This window comes from Thermobia domestica, chromosome 2 (assembly GCF_964235325.1).
Source record: "Thermobia domestica chromosome 2, izTheDome1.hap1.1, whole genome shotgun sequence".
Classification (NCBI taxonomy): Eukaryota; Metazoa; Arthropoda; class Insecta; order Zygentoma; family Lepismatidae; genus Thermobia; species Thermobia domestica.
Genome location: NC_137455.1, coordinates 316,012,403 through 316,033,367, shown reverse-complemented (window position 1 = coordinate 316,033,367; position 20,965 = coordinate 316,012,403). Strand labels below are relative to the sequence as shown.

The window sequence follows — 20,965 nt, the reverse complement described above, 5'->3', positions numbered from 1 at the left end:
CTAGTAAACAGCTATTTGTGGCTACATTCAGGAGTTTCGTGTTTTTGATCCGCCATATTGATCATCCATCTTGAATTCTAGAACTCTCACCTCAGATTCGTAATCAGCGATACGTGAAACCCGTTATATCGTCGGTGAGACCAAAACTGTAGGTATTTCAACACATACGCGCAACCATAAACTACAGTAATATGGAACATCCGTAAGGTAATTCGCGGGGGGGATATGCGGGGGGCAAAGGGCGGTGTCAAGTGGGGTAGTTTGATAGTCTAACATGTGGTTATTTGGTGTCCTTGTTGAGTTGATTAAAACAACAAATTGTTTTACATGCTGAAATCAGTTCAATTCCCCCCAGCTAATTAGAGGCGGTTTTTTGGGGGGAAGGAGTGGATTTTGGTCTTTGTGCCCATTGAGACTTTTGATCCACATGTTAAGAACTATCAACCAGCGAAGTTTCAACAACATTAGCCGAAAGCCACTTTCCATAAGAAAAGTGCGGTGTCCTTTATTGACTTTAATAGCAATATATAACTTTCAATATCTATACTGATAACCCTGTAATATTTGCTATCCAATCTAGATAGTAGGATACTCTAGTATACATGACTGGTCTGGTAGAGGGGCATTTTGTATCAAATCTTGAAAATACACCAACTTGTACGTATTCATCACCATCTACTACGAAAAGAGGACCACCACTGTCTCCCTGAAATTAGAAACATAATAATATTAGGAGTAGAAAAGTATCAAATAAAAAATTATTCACAAACGTACACGTTAGAGAGGCATATTAGGTTGACGTACTAGACAAATTATTTTAACTTAGCAAACACGTGTAGGTTGGTGATTTCCTAGTACCTCTTCAGTTAGATGGAGTTGTGTTAAAAATCTATTCATTTGTTCTCATTGTACATTCCTCAGAAAATTGATTAGTCTTATGAAATATAATATGGTACATCTTATTGCAATATTTACTTGTGATTGCTATAGTTATTCAAGTATACATTTATCCAGTAAACGGTGTAGTATTGTTAGGGTAGTCTTTGCATTGTCGGTCTTAACGTACTAGATGCTAATTAAAAGTTCACAAAAACAATATTAATTTGTTTCATATTAGAAGGTATTATAATGTTTAGTTGAGATATGAAATCTTGTATTGACAATTTTTACTTTCTGGCAGCATCATTGCTTTTGTTGTTGTAAGTTAACCTCGTAAATTTATTTGATAAGTGTATGTTCTTGATAGACGCAACATGATTATTTACGTTTTTAACCCGAGAACGGCCCACATGTGAGCGCAGCGCTCACCATTGATTATGGTTTTGCTTGAAAGCCGCACTCGTGAGGTTACAGACCTGAGGCGGCGTCTAGCTGTCTCCTGATGTGTCTACTGTGTGGAAGTCAAGTGTCACCTTTTCATTGTCTTTAGTTGAAGTAGTATTGGTGTTGCGAATGTGATTATGTAAAATTTGTTAGCACCACGCGTAATTTTTCAGTTAGCATGAGCAAAGACAGCAGCATATTCGGCTGTGACTTGCGAAGATACAGAGAAAACAACAGTACAATGTGGCACCTGTGAAATGCCAAACTATGGGAAACACACTGTCAGCATCTGCTGGAAGTTGAATGGTGGACATCGAAGCAGTGATGAGACATGGAGTAAAACAGTATCCTATTGAAATACCTATGTAATGAGAGGCATAAATAGAGTGTTTACACGAAGATATTTATCTTTCCTTTCATTCGAAACTTTTCAATCTTAAGATTTGAGTAGTAGCAACATATGAAGAGCATATACTGAAAACCCACTCTAATTATGTAAGTATTATAAAAATATAATCCTAGTGTAGTAATGATAATAAAAATGCAATGTTTACGTGATAATTATAATCAACTAAGTTCATTTTTATGGGATAACAGAAATAGACTTGATAACAAAATACTTTGATAATAAAATGGATACACGTTATAATTAAAAACGAGTTTTATATAAACACATTAGAATTTTATTTGAGGAAATAATAATAATAATAATAATAATAATAATAATAATAATAATAATAATAATAATAATAATAATAATAAATATAATAATAACTATGGCCTATGCAACCCGGAGGTTCAATGCCGCATTCAATATATATAACGGATCTAGTATCGAAACCTACCATATCCATTTTACACCTCCACTGCAATTTCTTGCGTATGTTGTCTAGAAAGTGTTATTATTGCTGAGTGATCAATTTTGTTCTTGCGAACATTTTTGTAAACAACAATGAACAGATTTCAATGTTGAAAAAACAAAAAAAGTCACTTGCTATCACAGAGATACACTTTTTTTTTTTTTTTTCATTTCCTGAAAAAGTGAAAAATGGATATCGTAGGTCTTGATAATAGATCACTTATATATAATTGTAGTAATTTGGCCATATTTTGGAAGGCATTCTGTAACGGTTTCTATCAATATAAACGCAAAATCTAAGTTTTAGATTGCGACTATATCTATAGCAGTATGATTAGTTTTCGCATGTTTTGCGTTGTGTTACGATAATTAATGTTTGGATAATCTAGTAAGGATGACACCTTTGGTTTCTTCAATTGTTATGATAAAGTAAGAAAAGTAGAACTTAAATATATCAGCTAACATGAACAACACTTCTGACCACTATCCCTATTACTATGTTATAGGATTAAACTTATCCCCGGAACGATCGAGTGTTGCTTTGTGACGCGAGCGGTCAACAGGTGAGCGACGTGCTCACTTACAATATAACCATTTCAATCACTGTTTATAACTTACATAGAATTTATTTTGATCACATATCTATATGTTGATTTTTTTGTGATTTATTATTATTATTATTATTATTATTATTATTATTATTATTATTATTAAAATATATCCTAGGCGCAGATGGGAGGATAATATTAAGATGGATCTCGCAGAGATTGGAATACAAAGTAGAAACTGGATGCAGTTAGCTAAGGATGGAAGTCAGTGGAGAGCTTTCGTGAACGCGGCATTGAACATCCAGTTTCCATAGGCCATAGAGTTATTATTATTATTATTATTATTATTATTATTATTATTATTATTATTATTATTATTATTATTATTATTATTATTATTATTCTTTTCTCAAATAAAATTCTAATGTGTTTATATAAAACTCGTTTTTAATTATAACGTGTATCCATTTTATTATCAAAGTACCGGTATTTTGTTATCAAGTCTATTTCTGTTATCCTATAAAAATGAACTTAGTTGATTATAATTATCACGTAAACATTCATGTTTATTATCATTACTACACTAGCATTACATTTTAAAAATATTTACATAATTAGAGCGGGTTTTCAGTATATGCTCTTCATATGTTGCTACTACTCAAATTTTAAGACTGAAATTTCGAATGAAAGGAAAGATAAATATCTTAGTGTAAACACTCTATTTATGCCTCTCATTACATAGGTATTTCAATAGGATACTGTTCTGCTCCATGTCTCATCACTGCCTCGATGTCAACCATTACACTTCCAACAGATGCTGACAGTTTGTTTCCCATAGTTTGGCATTTAACAGGTGGCACATTGTACAGTTGTTTTCTCTGTATCTTTGAAAGTCACAGCCGAATCTGCTCTTCTTGTTGCTCATGATAACTGAAAAATTACTCACGCGTGGCGCTCACAAATTTTACATAGTCATATTCATAACGCCAATACTACTTCAACTAAAGAGAATGGAAAGGTTACGCTTGACACATGACTTATGCCTCTCATTACATAGGTATTTTATCATAACAATTAATGAAACCAAGGGTGTCCTCCTTACTAGATTATCCAAACATTAATTATCGTAACACAACGCAATATATGAGGAAACCAATCATACTGCCATAGATATAGTCGCAAAATAAAACTCAGATTTTGCGTTTATATTGGTAGAAACCGTTACAGATTGCATTCCAAAATATGGCCAAATTACTACACTTATATATGAGCGATCTAGTTTCAAAACCTACGATATCCATTTTTCACTTTTTCAGAAAATGAAAAAATAAAAAAAATAAAAATAAAAACGTGTAGCTCTGTTATAGCAAGTGACTTTTTTGTTCTTTCAACAATGAAATCTGTTCATTGTTGTTTATATAAATGTTCGCAAGAACAAAATTGATCACTCAGTAATAATAACGCTTTCTAGACAACATACGCAGGATATTGCAGTAGAGGTGAAAAGTGGATAATGTAGGTTTCGATACTAGATCCCTTATATATATATATATATATATATATATATATATATATATATATATATATATATATATATATATATATATATATATTCAACTTACGATAACTGAATGAACGAGAGGCTTCCCACAACTTATCAACTCGTTAAAAAAGACAATTCCATCACACATTCAATATATCAAACCCCGAAAATTGGAATTCGCAACCAAACTCTACCAACATCACCTATATAATGCAAAACTGATTTTAATGTACAAATTCATTTGTCGGTGTTTTTCCGTTTAAATTTAAAGGTAACCAAGCAAATTCTGTGGCTTTTTCACCCACCACCTCCGAATATCAATGCGTCTCCTAACACTATATGGTAGATCAAGAATACTCCAGCATCAGCATCGACGACCTACCGCCAACGTTCTACCAGCTACCAACTTCTTATCACATGTCTCCTTCATCAGTGGAGACAGTAAAGAAACACTGGTGCTTGTAGATGAAATTTAAAGAATAAAGAATGAAATTCAAAATTAATTTTAAAGGAACGAAATTGTCGTTAATCCATCTTAGCGTATTATACTATTTCTTTCATTAAAATACTGTTATAATTTTTCGTACAATAAGGTTGTTACAGTTTTGGTGTGATGGTTAACTTTTCACGTCTGCTGGTGCTACATCTCACAGGACAGGCAGAATTACTTTGATGGCAAAAACTTAGTTTAAAATTTATATACCAAATTTCGCGTTGAGTTTAGTGTCGATTTAAGCAGCGAGGCTATATGAGATCTGAAACTAGAGTGTAACGTGTAACCAGATCGACATGAGTTCTCGTTGCGAAATTAATCTACATTTCACCCTGGAAAGTGGCGTACGCTAACTGCTTAGTAACTAGGGAGCTATATGTTTTACTGTTTCTATAATTAAATCTTTTTTTTTTTATTTCTCAATGACGGATATGTGCGCTTCGTCTACTTTAGCGCATTTGAATAGCAGATAAAACAGGCAGATACAAACAACAGTGTAAATGGTGTAATTCCACAAATTATGTTACTAACTCTATGGTTTATGGAACCCAGAGGTTCAATCCCACGTTCTGAAAAGCTCCCCGCTGATTTCTATCCTTAGCCAACCGTATCAATCTATTCTTATTTCTGCGAGATTTATCTTAATAGTGTTTCCCCATTTGCGCCTAGGTCCTTCTAAATAATCGTTTTCCGATTGGACTCCCAATAGACATTTAGAAAGAGTTCCTACTTTCTTCCATCCTAGCTACATGACACGTCCACCTGAGCTTCCTAGACTTGATGACCCTAATAATGTTTGGTAAACGAAATAAATTATGTAGTTCCTCGTTTTAAATTTCCTGCCATTCTCCATTCCCGTTCCTCTTGGGTCCGAATATTCGCCTCAGGATCTTTCTACTACTCGTTGTATTAAAGTGCATTATTTCATTATTTTATCTCTCTGTGTTCTCAACACGCTTTACGTAGAATTAGGAAATACTTATGTCTCATTTACCACTTTAATTGTATCAACGTTTGATTGATTATATTGCATTCAAAACATTATTATCCACGCAATTCATTTTAAAAACTACTAATTAGTAGCAAACTAGAAAGCAAGTTGTACTTGGTACTATAACAATGTCCTTTTAGTATGAATATTAGAAACTAAATTATACACAATTTTATAATAAATTATTATGTATTACATTGTTTTCTATTTCAACATTAAAGTAAGTACTCACGTAGCAGCTGCTGTGTCCAGGATCTCCTAAACCACAAACTTCATAGGGATCGACATTCCACCACCAACAATCTTCATCACTCAAAACAGTGTATGGTGCCCATTTCAAAGGCCCATCATTGGTTTTATCTCCTATTAAATGTGGAAATATTTTATATGATATTTTCAAATGAAGCTAAGGGGATTGGAATAAATTATATATGTAAAATAATTTAAGTGAAGGTAAAGAACTGAAAAACATAGAAAAAAATAAGAATTCGTCATATTATGCTCAAAGCGGACTTTAGGAAATAAAATCCTCTTGTTTTGCTAGAAACTTTCACTTGAGCGCGTGACAAGTAGAACGAAAGTTGTTAATAGACGTGAGCAAACCAACGAAAAGCTCTAAGTAAGTTCTCTTTCTTTGAGTATAAAATAAAGTGTGGGCTCTGTCACGTGTGCATTATACGTGACCTCATTTTTGCTGCTGGGTGTTATTACCCACTTGAAACAGAGTTAATTTCCTTTGATCACTTGATCTGGTTCATGGTCGTTTTGTCGCCATATTAGATTCAAGATGGCGGATCATGACCTTCAAACGTTCATAACTCGGCCATTAATTGACCGATTTAGATAATCTTTTCTTCCCTCGGGATAGAGAAAACTATACAATATTATATTCTTTCATCTTTCGCGATTTAGTTTAAAACTAGGCTATATATTAAGGGAGAACGAATAGTATATATGATTTTATATTGTTACAAAAATAGGTTTAACACCGTTTTTACCTTCTAGCAATATATCTGTACTGCAGACCCTAGCTCATCACACGTGCGAACTTTTATATCCCCTAACTCTTTTTGTGGGGTTTGTTAAACACCCATACGAGTATAAAAACGGTCAAACAATCCAGATCATAGTCGTTTGGTAGCCATTTGTAAAAATGGATGCCAAATTACAAGATTTTTTTTGTCTAAGTATATCTACGTACCCAGTGATCCGAATTTATAGCGTGGTTGCTCATTTTACTCCTTTGTAAATAAATCTTTTAGTTCTAAATTATAGCGTAATTTGAAAAAAAAATGGAATAATTACGTGTTTTCAGATACAAATTTATTAAAAAAACGAGGATTTAAACAGCAAAATATTTTTTTTTTACAAATAGGAGAAGTACTTTACTTTTAAACAAATACATCGTAGTGGATAATACTGATACAAATTAATAATATAGTGCCAAAAATTAAAATGAATATTGCAAATCTTTCAGAGTCGAAATAAAGACTTAAACAACATTATTTATGAGGGTTTCTGCATTGGTACAAACTAGTGCTTTTACATTTACAAAAGTCACAACACAGTATTTTCAATTTCCTATACGGACATACAGTTTCTCTGTAGCACATTTGAGAATTACATTGCTTAGAAAAGTCTTCAGGCTCTGATGGGTCATCTGTCACGTCCGGAATTAAAATACCGTCTTGGTCTATGTAAACATCGTCCAACTGATTGAGTTTTTCAGACTGTTTCAAAGCATGAATCCATTTGTAGCATTAGAAGTAGCTACGTTTTATGTGAAGACTGACAGGTCTTGAAGTAGGTGCCAAATCTTGAAAATTTTGTAATTTTTAAATTAGTTTCTACATCTTTATTTTCTGACGAGAAATGGATTTCTGACAAAAGCTAAAAAATCACAGCTGGTTTATGAACTAAAAAAGCTATAAACATTGCCAAATTTTGAAATTCCTCAATCATCTGGTAAAGCAACAGTTATGGACCATTTGGCGGTTGCAAGGAAGATTCCAACAAAATCTTTAAACTTCAAAACATATGAAGAGTTAGTAAGAAGCATTTGGAAAGCTATCTGCCAAGATTCTCACACAAGTGAGTGCATCAACATTATTTTCGACATTTATAAGAAGAAAATTGTAACAGCAAGCGATCACGGAAACAACCTGTAGAATATGGAGCCCTAAATTACAGCACATCGTTTCCTGCAGATACTGAGGCCTCCCCTAAAAACAAAGAATTGTTTCTGTCATACTTTGCTGGTTGGATATCCCGGGGAAAAGATTCTGTTACTTTATTTGTTCCTATTTATCTTGGTGGTGTAGTAAAACATAGTCAGCCAATATGTGTTTCAAGAAAGAATTGGATGGATGAGAATGAACTTAGTTTGGAATCTGATCATGAAGAAGCAGAGGAGAGAATCCTCTCCCATGTTTCAAACATAACATGACTTCAAAAGTAAGCAACGTGGTTATTTGTTCTGCTGATACCGATGTTATTTTCTTGATGTTTTGTATCACTACCCAAAGAGGTGGAAAAGTTTAGGACTGCAAGAACTTTGGATTTGCTATGGAGTAGGCGAATCATGACGGTGCAATCCACTTCACTCATTTGAAAGCAGAGTACCGCTTGCTATTTTAACAGCTTTGCAAGCTATTCATTCTTTAACCGGCTGCGACACTATAGTCAGCAGCTTTGAAAGCTGCAAACTTCCATCGACAGTGGGACGCTCGTCAAAGCAAGAAAATTAAAACGTTCACATTATTAGTTTTTCTACAGAACTCTGGTGAAAAAGACACGAGTTAGCAAAGGTGCAATCAGTCTTATCGTCGTTTTCGACTCAAAGACGCAAAAGTTAGTTATGTCTTTGTAAGTGTATGTGCTTAAAGCAATACCTCTTTCTTCGAAAACTTGCTGAGAGACTTTTCCTGAGTCAATTTTCACGGGAAGAAAAAGTAGCAAGTCATCCCAGGTACCCAAATGACGCATAAACTAATTCCCGATTGGACAATTTTTGGTCATCAACCGATGGTGGACAATGTTACATCAAGTGGGTTGTTGCTAGTCATAGGACCCACGTTGACCAGAAGAAGCGCAAATCAGTCGGGCAGCGAACCTTAAAACCTTCATCACGGAGACAGTCGGGAAGCGAATACCGAAACCCCACAATGAAAGGGTCGTGTGGAGAATATTGTATTAAAATCAGAATTGATCATACAGCCAGCACGCCAACTACAGATTTAATTAAGAAAAGGAAAGAAAGGAAAGTAATATAAGTTTTATATATATATATATATATATTCGTATATTTTGTTTCATCGATCTTTAAGTAAAGAAAGAAAAATATTTAGTTAGGGCAATAAAGTTCATTTAATATTTTTACGGCCGTATAATGAATTCATATTGTAAAGTAATGTCAATGTATTTCTTATTGTGGTCTTATGTACATGCAGTATTATATGACTAAAACAATTATAGGAATATGTAATATAGGAAACTTTAGAATTGAAAATATGATCATTTAAATGCAAAACGTTATCAGCGTAATCATTTAACATTGAATTTGAAAATCCTTCATACCGCGAGGACGTAGGTTGTGGTTGTGCTTCTGGTAATTTATAGAAGCAGTGAGCTATCCCTCGCGTTGAGTTTAAAAAGGCAAAAGATAGGCATATAGTATTAATCATTGCAGAAAGATAGCTCAAACACGACCACATACGTTGCGTACCAACTCTCTCTTAAATACTCCCAAGTTTAAGTGACAGTTGGCAAAACACGATATGAATCATGGTGTGGTAGATGATTGGGATATTCCCATGTTAGTGTGTCTTGACTTTAAGTGAAAGGATAAATAGACGTGGCCTCCCGCACCAGTGATAACAAGAATCATGTGCGAAAGATCTCTTGTTACATTTTGGCAAAGCACCACTAAATGAGAACATGAAAAAAGCCTAAGAACTTTTGGTTCGTGCACTTGGCTCAAGCTTAGGTACTTTTCCATCATTTCCATCAAAACAATTCGAAACTTTAAAGTTTTGGCCCCTACTTCAAAATCTATCAGTCTTCACATAGAAAGAAGATATTTCCGATGTTATAAATGGATTCATGCTTTGGAACCATCTGAGAAACTCACTCAGTTGGATTATGGTTTCATAAGCCAAGACTGTATTTTAATTCCGGACGTGACAGATGACCCATTGGAGTCTAAATACCTTTCTACGCAATGTAATTGCCAGATGTGCTTCAGAGTTACAGTATGTCCCTATAAAAAGTTAGAAATATTGTATTGTGACTTATGTAAATGTAAAAGTATTAGTGTGTATCAATGCAGGAACCTTAAGAAATAATAATGTTTAAGTCTTTATCTCAACTCTGAAAGATTTGCAATAATCATTTTAATTTTTGGCAGTAGGTTATTAATTTGTATCAGTATTATCCACTACAACGTATTTGTTTAAAAGTACATACTTCTCCTATTTGTAAAATTATGTTTTGCTCTTTTTATCCTCGTTTTTTATGAGAAAACATTGCATCTGAAAATACGTCACTCTTCCATTTTGTTCCAAATGGCACTATAATTTAAAGCTATGAGATTTATTTACAAAGAAGTAAAATGAGCATCCACGCTGTAAATTCGGATCACTGGGTACGTAGATATACTTAGACAAAAAATCTAGTAATTAGTCATCCACTTTTAAATACGACAACCAAACGACTATGATTTGAATCATGTGACCGTTTCTATACTCGTATGAGTTTTTAACAAACCCCAGAACAAGATTTAGGGGACATGAAACATCGAACGTGATATATTCTAGCGCCTGGAGTACAGATATATTGCTAGAAGGTAAAAACGGCTTTAAAGCTATTATTGTAAGCCCAATTAAAATTATACATACTATTCGTTTTCTTTTAATATATACCCTAGTTTTAAACTAAATCCAGCATATTGTATACCGTTTTAAAGCTTATTAAATTCTGCTTCTTTTTCATGTCTTGTTAAAATGTTGAATTATTAGCCATTTTCCAGAGAATTACTAAAATAAAATTTTATCTTCAATTCTATTCTTTCCAATTTTCCACAAAAATATCCCAGAGTTCGAGAAAAGTGGAAGAATACAATATCTACAGTATAATTTTCTGTTTCCAGAGGAAAAATGATGATCAAAATCGGTCCATGAATGACGGAGTTACGAGCATTTAAAGATCATGATCCGCCGTCTTGAATCCAATATGGCGACTAAACGACTATGAACCAGGTCACATGGCCAAAAGAAATAACTGTCTTTTAAGTGCGTAATAACACCCAGCGGTGAAAATGAGGGAACACATAATGCACACGCGACATGGGCTAGCGCCTAGACTAATTTCCAAAATACCATTTCTTGCGATATTCGTACCACAAACATTATAGTGTGCTTGAAGTAAATACATACACTACTATTCATGGCTTCCTGACTTATTATGAAATTTTTCCATGATTAGTATAGAAAAACTCTTGGCTATTGTCTTCAATAAATCATACTTCCATAAAAGTCTCTCGGAAGAAAATATTTTTTTCGGTAGGACAAATATCACTGAAACTAGATCTCTTTCCGTACACTATTCTGCTGTTGTTTAATTTTATGTATAGGTAAGTAAAGTGCATCGTTTTCATAACAGGCAAGATCAATGCTAACTTATTTATGCACAGATGATCAATAATTAACTTCTAATGTTTGCTGAATTTTTAAATAGATTTCTGGAGATACATTTCGATAACATTAATTTCTCAAAGCAAAATTTTCGTAGTAAAAAAAAAAAAATTCAGTTTATTTTTGTTTTCAATGATATCGGAAGAATTCGAGTTTAGTTCTATTATGTAATTTTCCAACAGTCACAACGACGACAGTCACACTTATTCTTCCTTTCCCTACATTTCTATTGTTTTAAGTGTTATTTCTGTAATATGAGTGTACCGTACACCCTGTTGGCTGAGCGTGAGAGTTTAGAAAACATGCTTTTGGTCTATGATGTACACTACGTCTTTATCTAATTTGTAATAGAGAAGCCATTTATTGTGCCGGTGCTGTGCCATCAGTTGTAGCTCAATATACTTATTAAATAGACGCAACCAAATGGGGACGAAACTGATGCACAACACGGTACTTAACTGTGAAATTATGATTGAATTTAAATAAAATTCAAACGTTTCTAATTTTGAAAAATGACTAGTTGTGGGAAAGGTAAGAGAAAGAGAAAGGTTTTAACTAAGATAAAGGCGTGAGCACTAGCCTGATAGATCCAACGAGGCTGGCGTCGCCCTAGTCATCTGGAACGATTAATGACTTTCTCTGAAGGTGCCTGGATAAGCTGGAGACAGTCAACATCTGGATCTCTATCCTGTTGATCTGCAAGGGACATCGGTAATGCGTCTTCAAGATGATGTTCTCCTACGTCTTCATTCCACTACTTTGCTAACAATCTCAAAGGTGTCTGCGGCGATGAACCGACAGAATGGTACTCTTGACCTATGGAACTGGTTACTCTCCAACGGTGCGATTCGCTTCTCTTCGATGATCCTGCACCTATTCTAACTGTGCGTTGAATACCCCTTTGTTCTTGTGTCCCTCGTGGTCTTGTTCCGCTAAAGAATGATGACCTAAGAGTCCAATGAATCGGGAAGTAACAGGCTATGCTTGAAGGTATGCGGAAGGGTAATGAGGAAGCTAGTCGAGTTTATTTAATAAATATGTGTTTACAACAGGTGTTTGAGAATGTACAATCCTGATCAAAGTTTTCTTCCAATGAATTTTCAAAAGTTCACGTTTCTTTCGTTAATAATGTAATTTAATAAGATAATCGAACTTTAGTGAATTAAATTCACAGTTACTTCTAATACACAGTCACTTCACACCCAATACACAATTACTTCACACTATATTTAAGATTATTTGATACAAGTTAAAAATATAATAATAAAATTTTATTTTAGAAGTAAAAGTATATTTAGTAACGACTCTTTAGATTAAGGATATGCTATCCTAACTTCTCTAAAACAGAGTAATTTGATTGAAAACGGCTGTTTCTACTTATTCTGGTGATTAGTAATTCAAATGGTAATATTATAGAAGTTCACATTTGACAAGGTTTTATCGAAGAATTTACTTACCATCATTATCTATTCCCCATCCAGCACCAAAACCAGGACGTCCACCAAATGTGTCACCATTTCTGGAGGGCAATTTAATTGGCTTCATTAGATCTAAAGGAAGAAAATACCCAGTAATGTATTTCATAATTAATAAACGTAAAAGATAACTACACAAGAACTTCGATATACATTTTTTGTGTAAATTAATGATTGTTTTCAATTTATATGGCTTATAACATTAAAGTTCTTTGCTCATTGTTAAAAAGTGAAAATCAAATATTAAGATTTTATTCAATTCACTGTTAAGATTTTAGTAATTTCCTACTGTACACATTGTTTAATAATGAATATTAGAAAAAGTATACCTATTTGTAAACGACTTCATAATTATTTATTCCTATATAAAATAGTGTGCTCCTTTGGAGGAGAAGTAATGTTGGCAGAGTTGACAACTTGACTGGCAGAGATTTCATAACATATATGAGCATAGTAACAGTTTCACCCATGGTAGAAGCGGCGAATCAGTGGTACAGTGTTCATCTCTGGTGTATGGGATCGTTGGTTCTATCCCAGCTCGCCACAAATTAATCTTGTGGTGGACAAAGTTCATGTGCGTGGGTTTTCCCGGATTTCTCCCGTTTCCTTTCAGTTTCTTCATTCCATTCTTTCATTCATTCTCCTCATCACTGTCTCGTTTAACCCAGCCGGCAAAATCGTGGGATGTTAAACTTGAAGATTTTATTTCATTTAATTTGTTTCACACATTTAGGAACAATGAACAAACAGCAGTGTCATTGTATACTCTTTGGTGAAGTTCGATCTGTATGACCTGATATTATCTTCATTAGTATTGAAAATGGGACTGGTTGTAGAGTTTTACCAATTTTAGGTTTTTTAAAGAGACAATTTGTGGAATGGAATGTTTAATTGGGACGGTTATTTGATTGAAAGAAACCGCTTTTCGCTATCTGTTACCGTTGCTATTTAGTAGCAACCAACGTTAAAAACGAGACTTCCTGATTTCTGTCCCTTTCATAGTGAATAGAATGAAAGTTTGGTTACTATTATCTCCGAAGCATTTTCACTGTTGATCAGTGTTATTAGCGCAGCAAAATCACTTCCAAAATTTATATATGTATGTAAAAGGGAGTTTTCGGCGTCAGCAGCAGCAAAGTATATGTGTTTATCTGATACTGTGAGTATTAATGTGATAATTAAAATTAAGATATATCGTTGTAAAACTAAGGATAAGGTTCTTCACTATTCTTTCCAACATTCTTTTATCATTTGAAAATGACTCAATACGAACCAACAGTGTAAGAACACTTATTATTAGGACTTTCTACAGCAGGCCTCATATTCCAATTTCGGGTATATAAGAAAAATGTTACTTGCAACATTGGAAACTGTCTTAGTTAATTGGTAGAATTTTCGTTAGCCTATTTAGTCCTCAATTTCTAAGTTATTCATATTCTATTTTTGTAGTTAAAACTGGTATTTAAATGTAAAGAGCACCAGTCGTTTCTTAAGAGTAAGTAGTCGTTAACAGTAAAATTGGCTTCTACCAACGCCTTGCACAAATTCTGTTGAATCTTATTAAATGCCTAATGTGAATTTGTTATAAAGGATAAAAAATGTTATTTCTAATGTTGAAACCAAATATATTATAATTTTGCAATCCTTTTTCACACAACTATGCACAAAAATACTTGAAATATTTTCTCTAAAGAGATGCTGTATTTTACTATTGAGGCAAGGTATTTATAAATGTAATTTGAAATGATATTCTTACCGGTAAACTGAACTGGTTGAGGCAATTTTAAGAGTGCTATGTCGTGCCAAGCTGTATAATATTCAGGATAAATATATGTGTCATTTGCATTTACATTTACTGTTAGGCTTTCATTTTTATCAGTGTCATATGGATTCGTATCTCCCAGAGTCACCTGGGCATAAGCAGTTAGGTATCTGAAATTAAAAATATTAAGTTGAATATTTATTCCATACAATTTATATGTATCGTTTATATAGTAATAGAACATTTGTTTTGCAAAAATATTTGTTCTTCGCTTTGTAGTTGGAGAAAATGTCTCATTTCCTTTCATGAATTACACTATATGTACAGAGCAACCTCACGATTAAAAATATTTAAAGAGGATATCATAGATTAGTTTGTAACCTAAACTCACAATATCTCAATAGAAAATTAACAATAAAACTTATATAAACCTTGTGGCTTTTTTCGTCTCTGTTTTTGCGTGTCACTATCGATTATAGCCCTGTATGTTGCCAACTATTTACCTGAAATGCTCATAATTTAAGTTAATATCAATATTCTTTTTGCTTACTCAAGTCATAGTACTCCTAGCGGACAGCAAGGAAGTGATTCATAGATTTCATCTAGAAGGAGATACTCTGTCCTACAGGCACTTAATTAAGAGTCATGAATCATTTAATGAGCTACTGGGATTTGAAACATGATAAGAGAAATAGCATTAGTAATAATAGACGATGGTAGAATAATACATTATGTACAACTCATAGCGACATTCGTACAGTACTATTTTATAATAATATAAACTAGTATAATTTAAAATTCCAAGAATAACTTACTTCAGACAATGAGCAGCAGTTAAAACCCATTGATCACTAATAAGAGTGGCACTGCACCCACGGGGACTCCACACCTTTACCATAAATGGGAACTGTCCGGGATCTGCAACTAAACCATTAGCGATTCTACTGGATATTTTTCCATCACGTACTAAAAATATAATTAGAATAGCAGATTAATATCTTAATCATTTATATATATATGGTGCTTCTTTATAGAGTTTACATCAGTCAATTACTATTCTTTATTGCAACCACATACACACTTAGTTTACGTGTCACTATACTGCAAAACACTTCAAGTTTGACTCATGTAGTGAGTAGTTGCGGAGTTGACCACACACGGCGCCACCGGTCAGTCGTTGAAAATAGACTTTCACTGTGAGGAAAGAGCTAACTGCGTGTTTTGGTTTGAAGAAACGAAGTCAGCAAAGAGTGAACAGCCTAAGTTTCGCATACAACACGGTGTAAAGTGTAAAAATGGCTCCAGTATTTGTTGAAACAGGTTATTCTGTGCGACACAAAAAGACATCAGGGCGCTCAACTGTAACTGGCAATATGGTGGAAGCAGTTAGGAGAGTTTTGTCCGCATCTCGTAAATCTTCACGACGTGCATCACAAAAAAATTTGAATACCTCAGACCACTGTTTTTCGTGTATTGCGTAGATATTTGTGCGTGAAGCACAGACTGTCCTTGGTTCCAGCACTGAGTGAAACGGTTAAACATACCTGACATGAATGCTGTGTTACCATGTTGAATCGCATTAGTGGTGATGAGTCATTCTTGAACAATGTGGTATTCATTGACAAATCAACTTTTCACCTTTTTGGCTGACTCAACACACACAATTGTCATATTTGGGGCACAGAAAATCCACATGAGCGCGTGGAGCTGGTTCGTTACAACCCCAAAGTGTTTTGCGATGTTTCCAGAGCAAAGGTGTATGGATCAATATGCTTTGAAAAAAATCATCATCACCGACATCTTCTATCTTGATATGCTCCAGAACTTCTTTGTTCCGCAGTTAGATGAAGATGACCAGGATGGCAACAAGATGGTTCCGTGCCTCATTACCTGAAAGACGTAAGGGAATTTCCTGATCAGCGTTTCCAGATAAGTGAATAAGCAGTGGTGGACCAATTGCCCGTCACAGTCTCCAGATTACACGCCACTTCCCTTCTTTCTGTGGGTGTTTGTGAATGATACGGTGTACACCCCTTCCCTAAATGATAATGTTACTGAACTGAAATATCGCATGACAGCAGCGGATGATACTCCCGAAATGCTTTCTACTGTTCGGCAGTATATCGACTTTCCTTGGGATGTGTCCAGGATAATTGCAAATACACACATTGAGAAATAATGGATTTGTCACAAAAAATGTGAAGTGTTTTCAGTATAATGACCTGTAACGCAAGTTTGTATGTGGTTCCAATAAAGAATTATAACTGATTAAACTTTTAAACTCTAGAAATAATCACCCTATACGATTGAAAGACAGACTAGTGTTCTTGACACCGAAGTTGACGTATTAGTTTGATACAATTGATATGTCTATAAGTTTTATAAGCTCTTAGTTGAGACATGAGATCTCATGCTATAGTGTATAAAGTTTTGTTTTATTTTCACAGTTACTGCAAGCTTGTTACATTCTTGTGATTGTTTGTGACTCCATGGTATTGAAAGTAAAACGTACATATCTGTTTAACCCCAAACGTACTTTGATACCATGTTGTCATATTAATGTCAATTGAAGCCCCTTACCATTGAGACGTATTCCTTATGTATGCATTTAAAATTCGTTGTTTGTTCCTTTGATACTTTGGAGAGCGTATTACAGAATAGAGAGCTCATATTATATTCGTGTAACTGAAAAAGGTAACAACCTTTGAATTCTTAATGATAGAATATTCAAATCTACAAGGACAATCATAATGCTATTAAATAATATTATTTGCAAATGAATTTAATATTGTTTCGTTGTTTCTGTTTCCCAGTTATTTTTTAATGTTTTGAAACACAGTCGTAAAACTTTCAAATTTTGTAAAACTCGTCCTTCCATGCATTTTTTATTTTACAGAAATATTTGTACTGTATCTGATGATAAAAATCTTATATTTACCCCAGGATGTAAATATACTTGTTTTTACTTTTTAATTCCATTATAATGTGAGTTATCTTTCAACAATGATGTATTTTATTTTATAATTGATACAAATATTCTTATGGTGAATTAAATAAGTTTCGTTACGTATTTGTAAAACTCTTTTCTAGTATTGGTAGCAAACGCCCATATCTGCATCCTGTAAAAAACTTTGAAATTAATGGGCCAATTATAATTCAGATATCTTCGAGACGTTCAGTATATATATATATATATATATATTACTGGAAGCTGCATTTCAAATTGTGTTGGTTAATTCCGAACTTATTAACTGGGAAACACAATGAATGGGAACGTACACTTTTCATGTCGATCACAGAACATGAGAGTGTGAAATAGATTTCCAAATGTATTTTTAATCTGAAAATGTAAAAATAAATAACAAAAATTGATGTCGTACCTTCTAATGACGCTGAAGGAAGAAGGTTGATCTTATAAGATGCAAGAGCCTATTAAAGAGAAAAATACACATGAACATTTCTTATTTCTGTAACAAACCATGTCATAAATAACAATAATATATGTGCTCTCGAAGATTTCTTACATAAATAATAGTGACGATAGATGTATCTTTTTAAAGGCCGAAAGAATAAGGTATAAACTCATATTGTTACATGTATTTTTCTGTTGAATTCCTACAGTTATTTGTATATGTAGAGTGGATCATGTATATTTATATTTCCTTTCGACTTCCGAAGAACTAGATACAAAGCGCTAAGAGCTTCTAACATGTAAATAGCGATAGACGGACACTGTTCATAATACTCTGATATACACTCGGGTTACCAGTATCGCTAACAAACATAAAGTTGTATTTTTCAACTGACACTCCCTTACGTTATTTACATATTTGAAAACTATTTCTAAAACGAAAACTTACAATGCCACACTTGTCATTCAGTGATGCAAATTAAGGACGCTACAGTAGCAAAAAAATCGGAAAGCAACCAAATTTTGCAAGATTCTATAAGAGTACTAACGCAAGTGAGACAAATGTTGTAATTAATATTATTCGAGAGGCTTTCTAGAAAAGTATCAGATTCAATTACAAAGATGGTTTCCAATAGACATAAAGATCATCATGTCATTTACAGGAATTTGATTCGAGAGTTATAAAAATAGTAAAATTTAACATACTGCTTGAAACTTCGCATTTTGGCAACTTTCTAAACTATTTATTTATTGAATTTCTTCCATAATGTTGCATCAAGATTTTTGGTAGCTGTAATTAAAACAAGATCTCCGAATTACATAATGTCAACAGTGTTTCAACTTCACTGGTTTCTAAAGTAATTGTGGAGGGACAGTAGATATCAATTCTACTGTAAATTGTATTTTAGTATTCAAATAAATTGAAAATCATGGACATAATTGAATATGATGCTTATCTAAGCCGTTCCATGAAATAATTTTCAATATCTTGTTTGTATTCATTCTCTTATGTCGTGACTATACTACTCTGCACGAAGGTATTTTCATGTGAACTAACACGTTCATTCACGTGAGTTATTTCTCCTGTAATGAGCACCATAATTTAGATATTTGTGGTAATGTGGCGTCTCTAATTTTCCACACTCGATGATAAATATGACAAAGTATGTTCTTGTTTAACAAGTAAGATTGAAATGTAAAATTACCCTATGAATTTCCATTTATAATATATGAGTTTTTAGTCGACTAGCAATACTTTTATTCTAGTGGTAACATATCATATGCCATGAAGTTTCAAGGATATTTCTAGATAAATGGTCCTCATATATAGAAAAACGTAATAATTGTATACAAACAAATTATAAGTATCTGAATTGCATAGAACTTTTCTATAAAATTCTAATGTTCGTTCTACCATGTCAATTGTATGATTGAAACTATTTTCCCCTTAACTCCTCTTAAACTACGGGACTAATTTGGATCATTTTCGGTCCCTTACTCGACCCTTCTCTAACTTGGGTTTTCACTAAATTACTTTGACTAAAATAGAAACGCTAAGACTGAAATTGTAAGTTAGAATTTATGGAAAAAATGTATCTCACGATTCTCACAATTTAAAAAAAATCGAACTTTGTATATCAATTATTCCTTTATATTATCCGACAGTAATGTATTATTACTTTTAGAAGTTTCTATCTTACAGATATACTAACTAAATCTCCATATTCTCCCCATTTCATTCTTTTACTAAACAATTTTCAAAAATCCCATGAAAATGGAAATTGAGTCTAATATTGTGTAGAAAAAATACAGTGAGGTCTATCTATACAAACTAGAAATTTGAATTGACAGTTTATGATGTCATAATCATGAACTTAAGTTCATTTTCTGCTTAAACAGTCTTGAATTATAATTGTTATTATATTGTTCAAAAAGTAATTGTTTACAAGAACGAGGGAACGTAATAAACTGTCTGAATATTCTGTTTTATACTCGTACCCTCAAAAGAACAGTGGTGAGATGTTCAAGTTTCTGCCACGAGAACCTCGATATACTTTCATTAATTGAGTCAATTTTCATTCTTCATATTCTAGTTTATGCGTTGCTAGGTATAAGACATTTAAAATCTTTCATTACATATCTCTTTATGTGCACAAAAAGAAACATGAAGCATTTTTAATTAAATTTAATGTAGTTATTTACAATTAGTTGTCACTCTACAGAACGGAATATTCGAGAACGTATGAAATAGTAACTTAAACCAAATTATTATTATTATCATTTCAGTTTTAAGGTTCATCTAAATATAAATCTCTATTTCCGAAAATTATTTTTGAATGCAACTTATCATTTATATTAACTAATATATGAATAACTTTGTCATAAGCTTGATATGAGTAACTTTACAGTAAGTATGTTTCATTTTGAAATAAATTACCTGAATAAGGCAGTAGCAAATGGCAGTTGTCAGTAGGATATTCTTCATGTTGACAGTTTAATATTCAGAAGTATGCTTTAACGTACTAATCTACAACGCTTATTTAGCTGTATATATACCTCTAAGTATAAGGAAATTCTTTGTAAATGTTTAAACCATGAAGTCAATGGCTTACAGGTATATATGATTATAAAATCTAAAATGTTGAATTCTTCTTTATTTCCGCTATAGAATAAATAAGGGGGAATTTAATTTGTAGTATTTATTGAGTGTTTTAAGACAATGTCAATAAATCATAACTAGTTCGTTTCGACTGTTACTCAGAAGTGATAACATGCCTTTAGGATTTAGATTACATAGTGTGTATTGGTAATTGATTTATCTTACCAAAGTAATAATCCATTCTAAATTACGTATCAGAAATTTTGTTGA

The 20,965-nt window shown here is 33.1% G+C and overlaps 1 protein-coding gene across 1 annotated transcript; it reads right to left on the bottom strand.

Moving 5' to 3' along the window:
* Positions 1–350: 350 nt before the first annotated feature.
* Positions 351–20,581, bottom strand: LOC145679492 (chymotrypsin-2-like). The gene is made up of 7 exons (XM_081750071.1): positions 20,534–20,581; positions 18,065–18,113; positions 15,500–15,650; positions 14,679–14,854; positions 12,905–12,997; positions 5,990–6,120; positions 351–706 (listed from the first exon to the last, which is right to left on the bottom strand). The coding sequence occupies exons 1-7, from the start codon at positions 20,579–20,581 to the stop codon at positions 542–544; spliced, it is 813 nt and encodes a 270-aa protein (XP_081606197.1). The 3' UTR covers positions 351–541.
* Positions 20,582–20,965: the final 384 nt, after the last annotated feature.

Bases quoted from the DNA above. Each gene is read 5' to 3' on its own strand.
- LOC145679492 (XM_081750071.1), bottom strand. From the start codon at position 20,581: ATGAAGAATATCCTACTGACAACTGCCATTTGCTACTGCCTTATTCAG. The intron at 12,998-14,678 runs GTAAGAATATCA...TTCTTCCTTTAG, and splicing joins TCAACCAGTTCAGTTTACCG to ATCTAATGAAGCCAATTAAA. The intron at 707-5,989 runs GTGAGTACTTAC...TTCTAATTTCAG, and splicing joins CTGGACACAGCAGCTGCTAC to GGAGACAGTGGTGGTCCTCT.